General features: G+C 41.3%; 1 protein-coding gene across 1 annotated transcript; it reads left to right on the top strand.

Annotated features, from left to right (window-relative positions):
* The first annotated feature begins 7,251 nt into the window (after nt 1–7,251).
* Nucleotides 7,252–14,714, top strand: ak7a (adenylate kinase 7a). Its single transcript, XM_064925743.1, has 18 exons — nt 7,252–7,356; nt 7,465–7,623; nt 7,994–8,108; nt 9,049–9,143; nt 9,243–9,353; nt 9,438–9,521; nt 9,618–9,706; nt 9,834–9,924; nt 10,057–10,134; nt 10,330–10,479; nt 10,769–10,897; nt 11,337–11,442; nt 11,593–11,721; nt 11,853–11,909; nt 11,990–12,187; nt 12,374–12,594; nt 12,878–13,036; nt 14,274–14,714. Exons 1-18 carry the CDS (start codon nt 7,270–7,272, stop codon nt 14,307–14,309), a joined length of 2,094 nt encoding a protein of 697 aa, XP_064781815.1. The 5' UTR covers nt 7,252–7,269; the 3' UTR covers nt 14,310–14,714.
* The last annotated feature ends 4,083 nt before the right edge of the window (nt 14,715–18,797 follow it).

Here is an 18,797-nt window from a genome sequence, read left to right as displayed (position 1 = left end):
GGGATGATCTGAACAACAGATCACTGTCTGTAGGGAGGGTGGAGGGATGATCTGAACAACAGATCACTGTCTGTAGGGAGGGTGGAGGGATGATCTGAACAACAGATCACTGTCTGTACGGAGGGTGGAGGGTTGATCTGAACAACAGATCACTGTAGGGAGGGTGGAGGGATGATCTGAACAACAGATCACTGTCTGTAGGGAGGGTAGAGGGATGATCTGAACAACAGATCACTGTCTGTAGGGAGGGTGGAGGGATGATTTGAACAACAGATCACTGTCTGTACGGAGGGTGGAGGGATGATCTGAACAACAGATCACTGTCTGTGGGGAGGGTGGAGGGATGATCTGAACAACAGATCACTGTCTGTAGGGAGGGTGGAGGGTTGATCTGAACAACAGATCACTGTCTGTGGGGAGGGTAGAGGGATGAGCTGAACAACAGCTAGGGTCAACGGTTTCCGTTTAAAGTCTAAGAACAAACAAAAAAAACACAATTATTATTTACGTTTGAGAATAAAAACGATATGATTCACCATAAGTTTGTTTCCTGTGAAATGTGATGGGTATATTCACCAAAGGATGGCAATAGTGAAAATATGTCTCTGATTCATTCAGCCTTTATGTTCCTCAAAAGTTCCAGCACTGACATCCATGTTGAATCCTTCCATGACAGACACAAAGGAGATATATCAGACAGTCAACAACATGAATTAAACCTTATACGTAGCCAAACTACTTCATTTTTTACATGTATCATAAATACATAAAACATTGCATTCTGAGCTAGCAGATAACAGATAAACAACAAAGGAATGATACACAATGAATACCACTCCAATAATGAATACCACTCCAATAATGAATACCACTCCAATAATGAATACCACTCCAATAATGAATACCACTCCAAGAATGAATACCACTCCAAGAATGAATACCACTCCAAGAATGAATACCACTCCAATAATGAATACCACTCCAATAATGAATACCACTCCAATAGTGAATACCACTCCAATAATGAATACCACTCCAAGAATGAGGCTAAACAAATACCATATATTCTGTTACCAACGGGGGTGAAGAAGGAAAAGGAAATCACTTTGAATCACCATTGAATTGAATAAATGATTTGTATTACTTGTTTCACGGTCAAGTGGCACCAAGCCCAGTGAGAGTTGACCAGGATAATCAGAATAGGTCTGAAACAGGGCATCATTTTAAGGGACCTTCTTCCTTATAAGGTAACACAGGAGACCCAGGATATGTCTGTCCCTGACAGCTGCCTGGCCTGGGTGTGTGTGTGTGTGTGTGTGTGTGTGTGTGTGTGTGTGTGTTTTTGGTTTTTAATTTCCTTGCGGGGACAAGAAGTCCTCACAAGGATAGTAAAGAGAGGAACATTCGGACAAGTTGGGACATTTCGCCGCTCACCAAAGGCTAAAGGCTATTTTAGGCTTAGGGGTTAGGTTTAGAGTTAGGGCTACAATTATGGTTCAGGTTAGGCATTAGGTTTAGGGGTTTGGGGTTAAAGTTAGGGTTAGGATTTTGAAAGGGAATCGATTGTTTGGTCCCCACAAGGATTGTGTGTGTATATGTGTGTGTGTGTGTGTGGGGGGGGGGGGGGGGTGCATGCGTGTGTGCGCATGGCAGCAGTGGTCATCACCATAGGCAGCTGTTCTGTCGGCCTCAAATGCTTTTAGCATTAGCACGCGCATGCCCCACCCACCTGAGGATCTGTGTTTTTCAACAATTCCCTGTGTTTGAGGGGTGCAAACTACACTTGTCACTTAAATCCTGCTGGATTGATTGCTTTAATTTGACTCCTGCGACTCTTTCATACTATTGCTTGTGCCTGTTAACGTTACGACCACGGAAATGTTTGTTAAACACACCCTGGTAATGGATGAAATGGGCTCAATGGAATACATTGTCTTTATGCGGCATCTAAAATGTAGTGACCCGCACAGACAGCTGTGTGTTATGTGTTAGGCTATTAGTTGATTGTGTTGTACTTACCAGTACCAAGTGTTGGCGGGGTCTGACATACCAATCAACCTGCTATCTGCCAATCACGGGAATGCCTGGAATGTTCTGACGCCGGGCTTCCTGGTTGGTGGAGAGGCGTGGAGGGGGGTTGGGCAGGGGGATGGAGCATCGGAAAGTTAAGACCAGGTTTAGCCTTTGTTCTCTCTCTTATGTCTGGCCTTCACAAGAGAAGGCCACGTTTGTTTTATAAGAAATCCTTCATCTGTTTGGCGAGGGCTACGTCCAGACAGTAGCCTGTGTTAAGTTGGGTTAATAAACCGTCAATTCGTAAACTCAACCCTCTGTCTGGACAATGGTTCCTGTATGATCTAGTCAGGTCAATACAATAAGGACGCTAAAGCTTCATCAGGGATGTAATGTCTCAACACTTACATCACAAGAAAGAGGCGAGAGAGAACTTTGTTTTGATGGGTGTTCATTTTGGGGGGAATTAAAAAAAAAAAAGTTATAATCAATACAAATTAGCCACGTTGAAATGAGAGCAACTTCCTGAAAATGAACACTCAGATTAAAGTGTTACGGGGGGAGAACCCCCTGTCTACAGATTCATCCCTCTCAATATCTACACCACAATTTCACCCATGGGAAAGAGGTGTAATCTAGAGCCTAGAGTGTTGATTATTATTATTTTTTTAAATCGGAGGCTATCCTGCTATCGACAGACTTGTTGAATGATGCAACAGTATGTGACAACAACTGTAATTAATGAGGCAGTCTAGACAGCACAGGCGAGTGCAGGAAGGACTAAACAGAGCGAGTGGTTGGTGGTGGCAGCTCTGTTCCACCCCTTTATGTTAATACATTCATATATTCAAATGATCCCTGTGTGTTTATGCAATTGAGGCACATATCATTATCTTTATTTTAACTCAAAATATATATAAAAAAAACTGATATCATTAGAACATTTATATTTGAGTGCATTATCAGAAAAAAAAGTTGAATTTGACAGTAAATTGAATTCCTGAATTCCCACCAAGATTCCTGAACTCCGTACCAGTAAGATGTTTTGTGCTATAATTCAGTCAATATCTGATGGATATTAAAATATTTTAAATTCAAAAAGTTTGGAGTATCAGGAGTCCCCCTTTTTCTTCCCAATTTTGTTGTATCCAATTGGTAGTTACAGTCTTGTCCCATCGCTGCAACTCCCCTACGGACTCAGGAGAGGCGAAGGTTGGGAGCCATGTGTCCCCCGAAACAGGACCCTGCAAAGAAGCACTGCTTCTTGAGACACGGCTCGCTTAACCCGGAAGCCAGCCACACCAATGTGTCTGAGGAAAGACAAGTCAGCTTGCAGGTGCTAGGCCCGCCACAAGGAGTCGCTAGAGCGCAATGGGACAAAAAAATCCTGGCCAGCCAAACCCTCCCCTAAACCGGACAACACTGGGCCCAATTGTGCACTGCCTCATTGGTCTCCCGGTCACGGCCGGCTGCTGGATCGAACCCAGGTTTGTAGTGATGCCTCAAGTCCTGCAATGCAGTGCCTTAGACCGCTTCACCACTCCAGAGGCCCCTGCAAATTGATTTTATCAAACAATTGGTCCCCCAAAAATGCATCCCTCCATTGAATTTCAAAATCCTGATGTGGCCCTCGAGCCAAAAGGTTTGCACACCCCTGCTCTATACTCTTTCAAAGACAGGATTTAGATGCAGTTAGATCACTTGTTGAGTAGTGTGTAAAGGCGGGATTTAGATGCAGTTAGATCACTTGTTGAGTAGTGTGTAAAGACAGGATTTAGATGCAGTTAGATCACTTGTTGAGTAGTGTGTAAAGGCAGGATTTAGATGCAGTTAGACCACATGTTGAGTAGTGTGTAAAGGCAGGATTTAGATGCAGTTAGATCACTTGTTGAGTAGTGTGTAAAGGCAGGATTTAGATGCAGTTAGATCCACTTGTTGAGTAGTGTGTAAAGGCAGGATTTAGATGCAGTTAGATCACTTGTTGAGTAGTGTGTAAAGACAGGATTTAGATGCAGTTAGACCACTTGTTGAGTAGTGTGTAAAGGCAGGATTTAGATGCAGTTAGATCACTTGTTGAGTAGTGTGTAAAGGCAGGATTTAGATACAGTTAGACCACTTGTTGAGTAGGGTGTAAAGAATGACTAGGTGAATGACAAGAGCATGAAATCATGCAATTTGAAAAGGGTGAAAATAACTTTGAGTTATAGTATTCTATTTGAGTTATTTAAGTGTATTGCCTATTTGAATAAGAACTGAAGTCTCAATCGAAATATCTATACAGTTTGCCAGTGGCATCTACTGCCTCATTCTGTCACTCTACCTTGCTATTCTAAGAATATGTGTTACAACTTACTGCCAGGTGCCATGTCTGTAATTATGTTTTATAGCATGCTGTCATTGACAGTCATACCATTGTGTCGTTGTGTTTTACAATGTGTTGTCATTGACAGTAATTCCATTGTGTAGTTGTGTTTTACAGTGTGCTGAAAGAGAGGCCTGTAGTAGGTAGTTGAGCCGTTTGTTGGCAGATAAGGCCGTGCCAGCAGTTTGTCAGATAATGTCAGCTCTATAAATATGTGAAGTGCTTTGGAAGTTTCCATGTCAACGCTAACTAACCCTGTTGTTGTCCTGTGCTGCTATAGGTGTGTGTGTGTGTGTGTGTGTGTGTGTGTGTGTGTGTGTGTGTGTGTGTGTGTGTGTGTGTGTGTGTGTGTGTGTGTGTGTGTGTGTGTGTGTGTGTGTGTGTGTGTGTGTGTGTGTGTGTGTGTGTGTGTGTGTGTGTGTGTGTGTGTGTGTTTATGGGTTGCATTGCACATACAGTGTGCTCCAAAAGTATTGGGACGGTGACACCTTTTTCTACAAACTTGTTGGACGCATTTTCTGTTTGTTTTGGTTGTGTTTCAGATTATTTTGTGCCCAATGGAAATGAATGGTAAATAATGTATTGTTTCGTTTTGGAGTCATTTCCATTGTAAATAAGAATATAATATGTTTATAAACACGGACAGCTCTAGGAAGAGTCTTGGTGGTTCAACATTTCTTCCATTTAAGAATAATGGAGGCCACTGTGTTATTAGGGACCTTCAATACTGCAGAAATGTTTTGGTACCCTTCCCCAGATCAAATCAAATCAAATCAAATTTATTTATATAGCCCTTCGTACATCAGCTGATATCTCAAAGTGCTGTACAGAAACCCAGCCTAAAACCCCAAACAGCAAGCAATGCAGGTGTAGAAGCACGGTGGCTAGGAAAAACTCCCTAGAAAGGCCAAAACCTAGGAAGAAACCTAGAGAGGAACCAGGCTATATGGGGTGGCAAGTCCTCTTCTGGCTGTGCCAGGTGGAGATTATAACAGAACATGGCCAAAATGTTCAAATGTTCATAAATGACCAGCATGGTCAATAAAAATAAGGCAGAACAGTTGAAACTGGAGCAGCAGCACGGCCAGGTGGACTGGGGACAGCAAGGAGTCATCATGTCAGGTAGTCCTGGGGCATGGTCCTAGGGCTCAGGTCCTCCGAGAGAGAGAAAGAAAGAGAGAAAGAGAGAATTAGAGAACGCACACTTAGATTCACACAGGACACCGAATAGGACAGGAGAAGTACTCCAGATATAACAAACTGACCCTAGCCCCCCGACACATAAACTACTGCAGCATAAATACTGGAGGCTGAGACAGGAGGGGTCAGGAGACACTGTGGACCCATCCAAGGACACCCCCGGACAGGGCCAAACAGGAAGGATATAACCCCACCCACTTTGCCAAAGCACAGCCCCCACACCACTAGAGGGATATCTTCAACCACCAACTTACCATCCTGAGACAAGGCTAAGTATAGCCCACAAAGATCTCCGCCATGGCACAACCCAAGGGTGGGGGCGCCAACCCAGACAGGATGACCACATCAGTGAATCAACCCACTCAGGTGACGCACCCCTTCCAGGGACGGCATGAGAGAGCCCCAGTAAGCCAGTGACTCAGCCCCTGTAATAGGGTTAGAGGCAGAGAATCCCAGTGGAAAGAGGGGAACCGGCCAGGCAGAGACAGCAAGGGCGGTTCGTTGCTCCAGAGCCTTTCCGTTCACCTTCCCACTCCTGGGCCAGACTACACTCAATCATATGACCCACTGAAGAGATCTGTGCCTCAACACAATCCTAACTCGGAGCTCTACGGACAATTGCTAAGACCTCATGGCTTGGTTTTTGCTCTAAAAATAAAGAGAGTCGAACACTCTATATAAATAAACTCCCAGTAATTTATTTGGTGAAACAGGATGGACCCTGAGCTCAGTTTTGAGTCTCATAGCAAAGGGTTTGAATACTGTTTTTTATTTTGAATACATTTGCAAAAATGTCTAAAAAAATGTTTTCACTTGTCATTATAGGGTATTGTGTGTAGATTGAAGAGGGAAAAAATGCAGTTAATCCATTTAAAAAAAAAGGCTGTAACGTCACAATGTGTAAAAAGTTAAGGGGTCTGAATACTTTCCGAATGCACTGTAAGTGAGTTTGTCCCAATACTTTTGGTCCCCTAAAATGGGGGGGACTATGTACAAAAAGTGCTGTAATTTCTAAACGGTTCACCGGATATAGATGAAAATACCCTCAAATTAAAGCTGAGAGTCTGCACTTCAACCCCATAGTATTATTTCATATCCAAAGTGCTGGAGTACAGAGCCAAAACAACAAGAAATATGTCACTCTCCCAATACTTTTGGAGCTCACTGTATAATAGCCTACAATCACCAGTCCTATTGTGAATTGCATTAATATCAACACTATTCGTAACAGAGTAGTTTAAAAGAGTTTTGGAGGAAGACATACTTTAAATCACCAAACAATCAACACCCTTCCCACAGAGGAAGGTAAAGGATGAAGGCATTTATCATTCACATGACAGGACACAACAGAGAGTTACTAGGTAGAAGTCATGAGGAGAGTTTTATTATGTGACTGACAAAAATAACAAATATTTCACACAACTGGAGAACAAGTGCTATCTTCTGCACAAAACTCCACCAAAATAACCTGTGTAAAAAAAATTTACATTTATGCATTGCATTTATTAAAATATGAAATTAACATTGAATGATGTCTTTTTTTAAATGTATTTTTTAATAATTTACTGGTATCGAAGCAAGACGCTTTTGGTGCTGTCATTGCTCATTGCTCACTTTTGCAAATGCACTTATTTCATTGGCTGAGGTGACGTTAGCAACCCCAAAGCGTCGCTCTTTCCCCAGCAACGGCAAACATGGCAAACGAAAAGACAGGAAGTCACCGAACTAAACGAGTTTTCGTCAACAATATTGATACGTATTCATCTAAATGTATCGCAAAGGTAAAGTAGCAACGATATACGTTTTTCTATCAGAGTTTGATGTGGCGAAATATTACATAATGTAGCTGACAATGTTTTTGTTTACGCTTTTTTTGCGACTGTGTATAGTTTCTGTCAACCTGCATGGTTGGCGGCTCCTTGGAGGAGGCAGATGAAGATGGTCCCGCTGACGATGAGACAACACTTCAAGATGGGACTTTTCAAATTGTTGGAACTATCTCAAACAACGAAGGGGAAAAACCCAGTTTTGCATTACAATGTTATGCAGTGAGTATAGCTGATAACCAAATATAAACTGGGTGGTTCAAGCCCTGAATGCTGATGGTCTGACAGCAGTGGTATACCACGGGTGACAAGTCATTTATTTTTACTGCTCGTATTACGTTGGTAACCGGTTTACAATAGCAATAATGCACCTCAGGGGTTTGTGGTATATGACCAAAATACCACAGCTAAGGGCTGTATCTGCGTAGTGTTGTGCGAACAACCCTTAGCAGTGGAGTATTGGCCATATACCGAACCCCCTCTTGCCTTATTTCTTAAATATACAATATTGATATAACCACACACTTCATCATTCAGCGCTATGCAATTTTCATCTAGGCCTGTCATTGACGTCTGTCCATGTCCATTCCAGTCACAGAAGCGAGATCAGCTGCTGCCAAGCCTATTGGAATGTGATGTGGTGGTTTACAACATCTCAGAACATGCAACAGCAGAGCTGATAGATGAGGCAACTTGGGCTATTTCAGGTAGGCTATGGACCAGTCCATCTGTTTGGATGAAACCATCACGATAAATTCACTCTCAGATAGGGTTGTCAGAGTTAATCAGTTTTACTTTACTCAAGTTAACTTTTTGTAATTTTAGTGCGCTCATTTAAAAAACAAACAATTGTGTTTAATCGCAGTCTGAAAACATTCAAAATACACATCATCTATACAGATAAAAATAACAATGTAATGTCAAAACAAGTTGACATTGAAGTTAAAAGTGACCTTTATCAATTTGCTTGATTTTGCAAACCATTGCTTTGGACAAAATCAAGATGTCAATATTCTTGTAATGCTTTTTGTATAAAAATGAACATTAAATTACAGCTCAATTTGAGCAAATTCAGAATTTGCCATTGTGATTAATCACAGCAATTTCTGCGATGAACTAGATGTGTTCTTTTCTTAACATCTGTCAGCCCTACTGTCAGACTGACAGCCCTACTCTCAGACTGACAGCCCTACTCTCAGACTGGCAGCCCTACTCTCAGACTGGCAGCCCTACTGTCTGACTGACAGCCCTACTGTCAGACTGGCAGCCCTACTCTCAGACTGGCAGCCCTACTCTCAGACTGGCAGCCCTACTCTCAGACTGGCAGCCCTACTCTCAGACTGACAGCCCTACTCTCAGACTGGCAGCCCTACTCTCAGACTGGCAGCCCTACTCTCAGACTGGCAGCCCTACTGTCAGACTGGCAGCCCTACTCTCAGACTGTCAGCCCTACTCTCAGACTGGCAGCCCTACTCTCAGACTGGCAGCCCTACTCTCAGACTGACAGCCCTACTCTCAGACTGACAGCCCTACTCTCAGACTGACAGCCCTACTCTCAGACTGACAGCCCTACTCTCAGACTGACAGCCCTATATAGTCTACTGTACCTACGGTAAGACGTTGTCTCCTCTTCCTTTTATGCTGCAGCTCTTCACTCAGATATTGAGAGTTTTGCATCTCAGAAGATATTCATTTTGATATCATCAGTTATGACCTGGGCAATGAGCAAGCCAGCCGATCCTGTAAGTTTCTATTCAAATCTCGTGTTTCCTAACTACTCTCTATCTATATATGTGTCAATACACTTTTCTGAATATTACTTGTATAGTTTCTGTCCTTAGAATGACCCAGAGATTCCTCTGACAGAGGACGACTACAGAAGGAAAAGACATCATCCTAACTTCAAGGAGCACGCCAATGCAGAGAAAACGGTGCTCAAACTGGGCAAAACCGTAAGTGTAATGGGTAGGGTTCGGCAATTGTCAACAACAATGCCAGCAACAACAAAAACAACAAGTCCTTTGTTTACCATACAGAAAAAGTCCAAGCTGTCCAGTTATGTTGTGGCGGCAGGTGTTCAGTATGGAATGGGAGAAAACCTCCTCCACTACTTCTTCAAGGTACATCTGAACTATATAACGTGAGACATTATTGTTCTATCAAGACATCGATGGATGTTCTCTGTCTCACTCTTTCCTCTGGCTTGACTTCTCAAGACATCTTGGCTGGGGGAGTTTGCAAAAGTTCCTGTTTTTGGGCCTGGCACAAATGTTATCCCTACCATTCATGTCAACGACCTTGCAGGGTTTGTATTTTTCATTGAGTCCATTCCATTGTATTGATGTTCAATTATTGCTTATTTAAGGGCATCTGCTAGAGTTTGGGTGAAAAAAAATACTAATTATATGATATTGTCTACTTTTGTCTACAAGGGTTATTCAGAATGTAATCGACCACAAACCAAAGACACATTATTTCCTCGCTGTGGATGATTCCAATAATACGTTTGAGGATATTGTGAAGGTAAATAGGCTAAGCCAGACAGACATCTTGTTGATCATTTCAAGTTGGTAAAATAGTTGCATTTCTTTCTTTTTTAAATAGATTTGTAGATCTACAAAATGGTTGGTGCATTTTTCTGTATCCCCCTGCTAGATAATAAGCTTTGTGCTCGGTCCAGGGAAGATCAAGAAAGTCCCTAAGGAGGAGGCCTACCTCACCAAAGTTCTGACGGTCTGTCTGTTTTCATCCCTCATCTCAGGTTTAGGAAAGCTAATTCAGAAATGACCGTTGTCAGTTGGAGCATATCTTAACTAGCCTGGTCCCAGATCTGTTTGTGTGGTCTTGTTTGACCATGGGAAATTGACAGAACAGCAGTAGATCCGGGTCTGGTCAATGTTGGAGCATCATTTTCACCTTGTTTTCCAGAACGCTGATGTGGATTACCTGAGTGTCAACCTGCGGATAGAGCCAGTCTTTCTGAAGGAAACCTTCAACCTTCACTGGGTGTCGGAGGCTGGCATCATTGATAACATCAACCGGGTGGTGGAGGAATACAAACTGTTGAGATTACTACTGGTGAGGGACCAAACCAACTACTGTATGTTTACCTCTTCTGTTCTTAGCTAGGGACTGAATAGATTTTCCCAGCACCAATTTAGAATGTGAACATGGGTATTGTCTCTTATTGGAAGGAAAGCTTCGTTACACAGCAATACATAGAATGAGCACCGTGTTTAGGCTTATAGATAGATATATATTATAGATTATAGATAGTGTCATTATATTATTTTATATGATATTATATACTCATTTTCAAGCCAGAAATTGTTAAAATATTTATCATGCTCTTTGGTTTCCCCATCAGCCCATCAGAATCTGTCTCTTGGGTCCTCCAGCAGTAGGAAAGAGCAGCGTGGCAGAGAAACTGTGTCAACATTACAAACTGCACCACATCAACCTCAAAGAGGTCATTGATGAGAAGATGCAACAGCTGGTCAGTAAAAGCAAAGCGATGAGGCAGCAGGGGCGGCAGGGTAGCCTAGTGGTTAGAGCGTTGGACTAGTAACCGCAAGGTTGTAAGTTCAAACCCCCGAGCTGACAAGGTACAAATCTGTCGTTCTGCCCCTGAACAGGCAGTTAACCCACTGTTCCCAGGCTGTCATTGAAAATAAGAATTTGTTCTTAACTGACTTGCCTGGTTAAAAAAAGTCTTTAAAAAAGCGCTCATATTTATTCTCTCTTGTAAAATAGGAAATGCCTCCCCCTTGTGGTAGATCAAAATAAATGCACCCCTTGTTCTTTTCTGACATTACAGGTCTCTGTACTATACACGTACACTCTACAGTATCAATAGGTGTGTGAACCATTTTGTAAAACAACATCTTACAATATATTAATCCAGGTATTCATTTGAGTTGTCCATTATATGTCAGGAGGAGGCTGTGAATGGGACTGAGCAGGAGGGAGAGAGTGAGGAGGCGCTCAGTAACGCTCAGGACCAACTGGACTCTCTGAAGGACAGCATGGAGCAAAATGGAGGTACATTAATATTCCACAACACAGCCATGAGTTGTTCCTGAAAGCATGTTTGTAAATGTAATTTAGACTCCGCCCCTCATCTCTATAATTTGTTTGATTTCAAATCATGAAGATGCAGTGGTTTCATGAATGTCATCATAATTCTTGCAGGTCGCCTGAGCGACGGGCTTGTGTACCGTATCATGCGTGATAAGCTGAACTCAACGCCTTGCAGGAACCATGGCTTCGTCCTCGACGGCTTCCCCAAGTCCTACGATCAGGCCAAGGAGATCTTCTATGGTAAACTTAAATCAAATTAACGTTATTTACAATTAAAGCGTTTGATGATATCGTAAAATACTTTTCAAATAAATGATGAAAAAGATAACCTTGTCATCCTGCTTGTTCTCTTAAACACTGATGTTTTCCAGGTGAGCAGGATAATCCCAGGTCCAAAATGCCTGCCTTCAACAAGAAGATCATTCCTGGTAAGTAATTGTTAATATAACTGAATTGCACAGTATTGCATGTCTATCACTGACCCTCCCCTCGTCTGTCTCTTCTGCAGAGTTCATTTTCTCCCTGGAGGCATCGGATGACTTTTTAAAGGAGCGGGTGCAGAACTTACCTGAGAGTGTGGCAGAGGAAATGCACTACTCTAAAGACGAGTACCTTACCCGGCTGAAGAAGTTTAGAAAGGCCAACGTGGAAGATGAAACGGTTCTGAACTACTTTGACGAGCTGGAGATTCACCCAGAGCACATTGGTGAGGACGATATACTGTAGATATTGATTTACCAAAAGAGAATAATGTGATAGAATCATTTTGAAACCTTATTATTCAACTGTAACTATCAGAACCAGTAATTGTAGTAAATAGTGATTTGATTAGAACTCAACACATTGAGAGGAAGTCTGTCAGTCTTTCATAGTCTGTCTGTCTGTCTGTCAGAGGTGAACAATGCCGTCGATCCTGAATACGGTGCTGTGATGGACAAAATCACCAGGCTGGTGGGGCGTCCCAGGAACTACGGACCCACCCCTGAGGAGAGAGAGGAGATGGAGAGGAAGTCCGTAGAGGAGACAGCACAGCGCCTGGTACTGGAGACAGCAGAGTGGAATAGGAGGGAGGCTGAGACCGCTGCCAAGATGGCCACACAGCTCGAGGAGTGGGTAAGAGATGGCCTGCATCAGAAGTAGTATACTAGAATGGGAATAGGGTGGCATTTCAGGAAACATCTCTCTCACATTACTCATTGAGATTTGATTCCATTTTGGAATCCTTATAAACTCATCTCCACATTGCTTACCCCTATCCAGTCCTCTCAGATCTATAAACTCTTAAAACCCCTCTTTGTATACCATGGAAGTGTGGGCCACCAGCAATGACGTAAACCCTGGAGCTGTAGTTTCTGTTTAGCTGAGCTGTACATACGTTGTGTGTGGGTATCTCTAGAACCGTCACGTGACTGAGGTGAAGAGGCAGGAGCATGAGCTGCTGGAGGCTCGCTCCACCCCCCTGAGGAACTACCTGATGAATTACGTAATGCCTTCTCTCACTGAGGGCATGATGGAGTGCTGCAAGGCCAAGCCAGACGACCCGGTAGACTTCCTGGTAATGTTTTTATTTGATTCAAAAAATAAAATAAACTTTATTAATCCCACAAAGAGAAATCAGATTTGTCACCGGCAATAGATATACAGAAAAAATATACTTTTCACACGCACACATCAGAGACCAAATATACTGTACACACACATACATCAGACCAAATATACTGTTCACACACATACATCAGACCAAATATACTGTACACACACATACATCAGACCAAATATACTGTACACACACATACACCAGACCAAATATACTGTACACACACATACATCAGACCAAATATACTGTTCACACACATACATCAGACCAAATATACTGTTCACACACATACATCAGACCAAATATACTGTTCACACACATACATCAGACCAAATACACTGTTCACACACATACATCAGAGACCAAATACACTGTTCACACACATACATCAGACCAAATACACTGTTCACACACATACATCAGAGACCAAATACACTGTTCACACACATACATCAGACCAAATACACTGTTCACACACATACATCAGACCAAATACACTGTTCACACACATACATCAGACCAAATACACTGTTCACACACATACACCAGACCAAATACACTGTTCACACACGTACATCAGAGACCAAATACACTGTTCACACACATACATCAGAGACCAAATACACTGTTCACACACATACACCAGACCAAATACACTGTTCACACACATACATCAGAGACCAAATACACTGTTCACACACATACATCAGAGACCAAATATACTGTACACACACATACACCAGACCAAATACACTGTTCACACACATACATCAGACCAAATATACTGTTCACACACATACATCAGAGACCAAATACACTGTTCACACACATACACCAGACCAAATACACTGTTCACACACATACATCAGAGACCAAATACACTGTTCACACACATACATCAGAGACCAAATACACTGTTCACACACATACACCAGAGACCAGTAGACGGAGGACTGATGGCTGGTGAAATAAGCAAAACAGATGTCTTCCATAGAAGCAAATAGATTCAACAGAGTAGTAGCCTACTTCTCCTCTTCAATTATATAGGTTGCACTTCAACAATAAACAGATGTGAATTGTTGTCAGGCACCGAAGTAGCTAGGCCTACAGTAAAGACATGTCACGTTTCCAACCGAATTGTCCTTTTTTTTGTTTTGTTTTCTAAATCCTACATTTTTGTGTTTATCTATTTCAGGCTGAATATCTCCTCCGGAATAATTCACAAGATTAGTGTGATGTGGATAAGACATTCCAAACGTCTATGAGACCTTGTCGACTGGTATTGTAAATGTTTTGTCATGACAGTGTTCTGTGTTGATCAAGTCTACCTTGTTTATTTTTCCCCACAAGACATACAAAAACATATAATCCTCTGTTTGGAGGAATTATTGTAAAGATCGTTTTATGAATATAATGATCTTTAACAAAAAAAAAAGTTAAATGTATATTCTGATTAAATTGTGTGTTAATGCCTCTTCTACACTCACTCTAGCATGAATTGTAATCCAATTACAAACCCACAGCTGATTGGCACAGCGGCTGAATATTAAAAACAAGCGTGAAAACAGAGCTAGTGATTTTCTGAACAAGAAGTTCAACTGATTAAAACTCACAACAAGAAAAAAGCTTACAGGCATCACAGGCTGACATTTTTGCATCTTATTAATTTTGAGATTTGTTTGTATTTTGGTCTATTAATATTAGTATTTTCACACAAACAAATATATAAACATTTCAAAAACGTGATGAAAATCTATATTTTCTTTAGCTGATCATATTCTACCTTCAATTGAATGAATTTTAACCACTTTAAAATGGAATTATATCAATAATTTCAAAGCTCACTACATTGATTTCCCCATAATAATTTAAAATCCCATTTCATAGAGAATGTTACAAACTGGACTATATTTAGTAACTTACTTTGAAGAGGTGGTGATTGGGTCTAAGTAGGCATTTAGGAGTCTAATTTCAGTCTGCTTGTCAGACTTTTCCCACCACATTTTTTCTCAGCATCAGAAGCATCTGTATTCACCGATGTGTTTGTGGTTATGATAAAATATATTCTCCAGACTTGCCCTGAGGGAATGGTTTTATTCTAGATAATATCTTCTTTGGAAAATGAAAAAAAAATGAATGTCATTAGTATTTTAATCTGCTCTACTAATGTCCGGTGTTGGAGTGAAACCATCCAGCATCCAGAGAAAGGGATATGTGCGATATGCAAATATGCACATATAATGAGACATAACCTAATTTGCATATTTGTACAAAATATTGATTGAAAAATATATTTAAAAAAATGTGTGTCTACGTTCAACTGGTAAAAGTTGATTGTGACATAATTAAGATAAAACAAATCCCTATTGGGGTGTGGTGACATGAACGGGACAGTGTCACAATCGCAGATTAAATTCTTGTTAATATAACTGCACTGTCCAATTTACAGTAGCTATTACTCCGAAAAATGCCATGTTATTGTTTGAGGAGAGCTCCTAACAGCAAAACACTTTTCACCTCGATAAGTTTGATAAATTCACCTCTGAAGGTGAAATTTGTACTTACATTCTGAAATCGTGCTCTGATGTATCATCCAAAGGGTCCCAGAGATAACATGAAGTGTTGTTTTGTTAGATAAAATCCTTTTTCATATCCTTAAAAGGTCCATATAGCATGTATGATCGATTTTGTATTTCCACTCGTTCAATTTGCAAAGAAAGGAATCTGTGAAAATCTAACCCTAAACGTTGTTTCAACCAGTCAAATCACATTCGTATTTATTCCTCAGAGATCCTAGAACGTAACCAGACTTCACTATATCATTAGGGGTGTAGTATAATCTACAGGACACAATATCAGAGATCCTAGAACGTAACCAGACTTCACTATATCATTAGGGGTGTAGTATATCCTACAGGACACCATATCAGAGATCCTAGAACGTAACCAGACATCACTATATCATTAGGGGTGTAGTATATCCTACAAGACACCATATTTGGTCAGAGAGCGACGCCTTCATGGCACGCCAATGACGTGGGTGGTCTTCATTTGATCGAATGTAACTAAATAAGCACCAATCAGGGTCAGGGTCAATCAGGGTCAATAAAAGCTAGCTAGATAGCCAATGAGCTGGGCTTTATGGGAGTGTCGGGAAACCCTGTATCTGTCGCGAGTGTTGCTGCTAACCTTGTGCGACATCAAGCCTTTTCCTTTTGGACAAAAATGATAAGAATATGGAGTGTTATGAAAACTGGGTGTTTTGCAAATGTTTAACTTATAATATGGCTACTAATACTGGAAAAGATAAATCAAGTCCAAGTATACAGATTTGACAAAATTCTTGCAGAAAAATGTAATGTGAATGTCTCCTTCACGATTTGCCCAAATGTACCTGGGTGACTTCACACTAAAAGTCATGTAGTTTGCTCATACTTCAAGTTATCCGTCTGACACTTTGCACATACACTGCTGCCATCTTGTGGACACTATCAGAATTACAGCCAGTGTGATGGCTAGATTTGGGGCCTTTCTGTAGCATTTCAAAGATTGTGGTATTTTCTTCTACCAGATCTATTTTGTTATTATTCTACATTCAATTCACATTTCCACAAACTTCAAAGGGTTTTCTTTTATATGCATATCCTTGCTTCAGGGCCTGAGCTACAGGCAGTTAGATTTGGGTATGTCATTGTAGGCGAAAATTGAAAAAAGGGGGCTATCCCTAATTAATAGTGAACACAGAACAGCGCTAAACTTTCTCTGTTCATGTCCTCCCTATTGAGTAGTAGACTGTATGTATCAAGGTGACATCTAGATGGTTATCAATATTAGTTATTTCTTGTGTAGGCTGCTATCCTACTTGAAATAAAATCATGTGACAGAGTGAATTTTGTCGTTTAGGTTAGTATTGTGGAGTATCTACAAAGGTGTTGATCCATCCTCAGTTTTCTCCTATAACAGCCATTAAACTGTAACTGGTTTAAAGTCACCGTTGGATTTAATACCTGAGCGGTTTCCTTCCTCTCTGGCAACTGAGTTAGGAAGGACACCTGTATCTTTGTAGTGACTGGGTGTATTGATACACCCTCCAACGTGTAATTAATAACTTAACCATGCTCAAAGGGATATTCAATGTCTGCTTTTGGGCTCAACTGAGGGACCTTACAGGTAATTGTATGTGTGGGCTACAGAGATGAGGTATTCATTCAACACTAGTATTGCACAAAGAATTCGTGCAACCTCTTATGTGACATGTTAAGCACATTTTCACTCCTGAACTTATTTCATCTTAATAAGAAAGTGGTTGAATACTTATTGACCCAAGACATTACAGCTTTTCATTTTGTATTCATTTGTAAAATAAATAAATAAAACAACATAATTCCACTTTGACATTATGGGGTATTGTGTGTAGGCCAGTGACACAACATATCAATTTAATACATTTCAAAATCAGGCTGTAATGTAACAAAATGTGGAAAAAGTCTATGAATATCTATGTAATTACAGTGCATTCAGTATTCAGACCCCTTGACGTTTTCCACATTTTGTTACGTTACAGCCTTATTCTAAAATGGAATAAATTGTTTTTTTTTCCTTCGTCAATCTACACACAATACCCCATAATGACAAAGCAAAAACACTTTTTTAGAAATTGTAGCAAATTTATAAAGTAAAAAAAGGGAATTATAACATCTACATAAGTATTCAGACCTTTACTCAGTCTAGAGTCTTCTTGGGTATGATGCTACAAGCTTGGCACACCTGTATTTGGGGAGTTTTTCCCGTTCTTCTCTGCAGAATCTCTCAAGCTCTGTCAGGTTGGATGGGGAATGTCGCTGCACAGCTATTTTCAGGAATCTCCAGAGATGTTCAATTGGGTTCAAGTCCGGGCTCTGGCTGGGCCACTCAATGACATTCAGAGACTTGTCCCGAAGCTGCTCCTGCGTTGTCTTGGCTGTGTGCTTAGGGTTCTTGTCCTGTTAGAAAGGGCACCTTTACCCCAGTCTGAGGTCCTGAGCGCTCTGGAGCAGGTTTTCATCAATGAGCTCTCTGTACTTTTCTCCGTTCACCTTCACCCTTTGCCTTGATGACATCTTTGCACACTCTTCCAACCAACTTCACCTGGAATACTTTTCCATCAGTCTTGAGGGAGTTCCCACATATGCTGAGCACTTGATAGCCAGGGACACACTCCAACACTTAGACATGAATTTACAAACGAAGTATGTGTGTTTTGGGAGTCCACCAGATCAGAGGCAGCAGGGATAACCAGGGATGTTCTCTTGATAAGTGCGTGAATTGGACCATGTTCCTGTCCTGCTAAGCTTTCAAAATGTAACTAATACTTTTGAGTGTCAGGGAAAATGTATGGAGCTAAAAGTATGTTATTTCCTTGTGGAATGTAGTGAAGTAAAAGCTGTCAAAATTATAAATAGTAAAGTAATTTACAGATACCTATCACGTTTCAGGTAAGACCCAAATGTAGACTGTGTTGAAGTAACAATGTTTATTACAGCAACAAGGGCAGGCAAACGACAGGCAGGGATCGATAATCCAGAGTAGTGGCAAGGGCACAGGACGGCATGCAGGGTCAGGTCAGGCAGAGGTTGGTAATCCAGAGTAGGGGCAAAGGCACAGGATGGCGGGCAGGCTCAGGGGCAGACAGTGGTCAGGCAGGCGGGCCCAGTCAGGACAGGCAAAGGTCAAAACCAGG

Source organism: Oncorhynchus masou, chromosome 19, assembly GCF_036934945.1.
Source record: "Oncorhynchus masou masou isolate Uvic2021 chromosome 19, UVic_Omas_1.1, whole genome shotgun sequence".
In the NCBI taxonomy this organism is placed as follows: Eukaryota; Metazoa; Chordata; class Actinopteri; order Salmoniformes; family Salmonidae; genus Oncorhynchus; species Oncorhynchus masou.
Note: the sequence above shows the minus strand (reverse complement) of the source record. Positions and strands in the feature narration are given on the sequence as shown.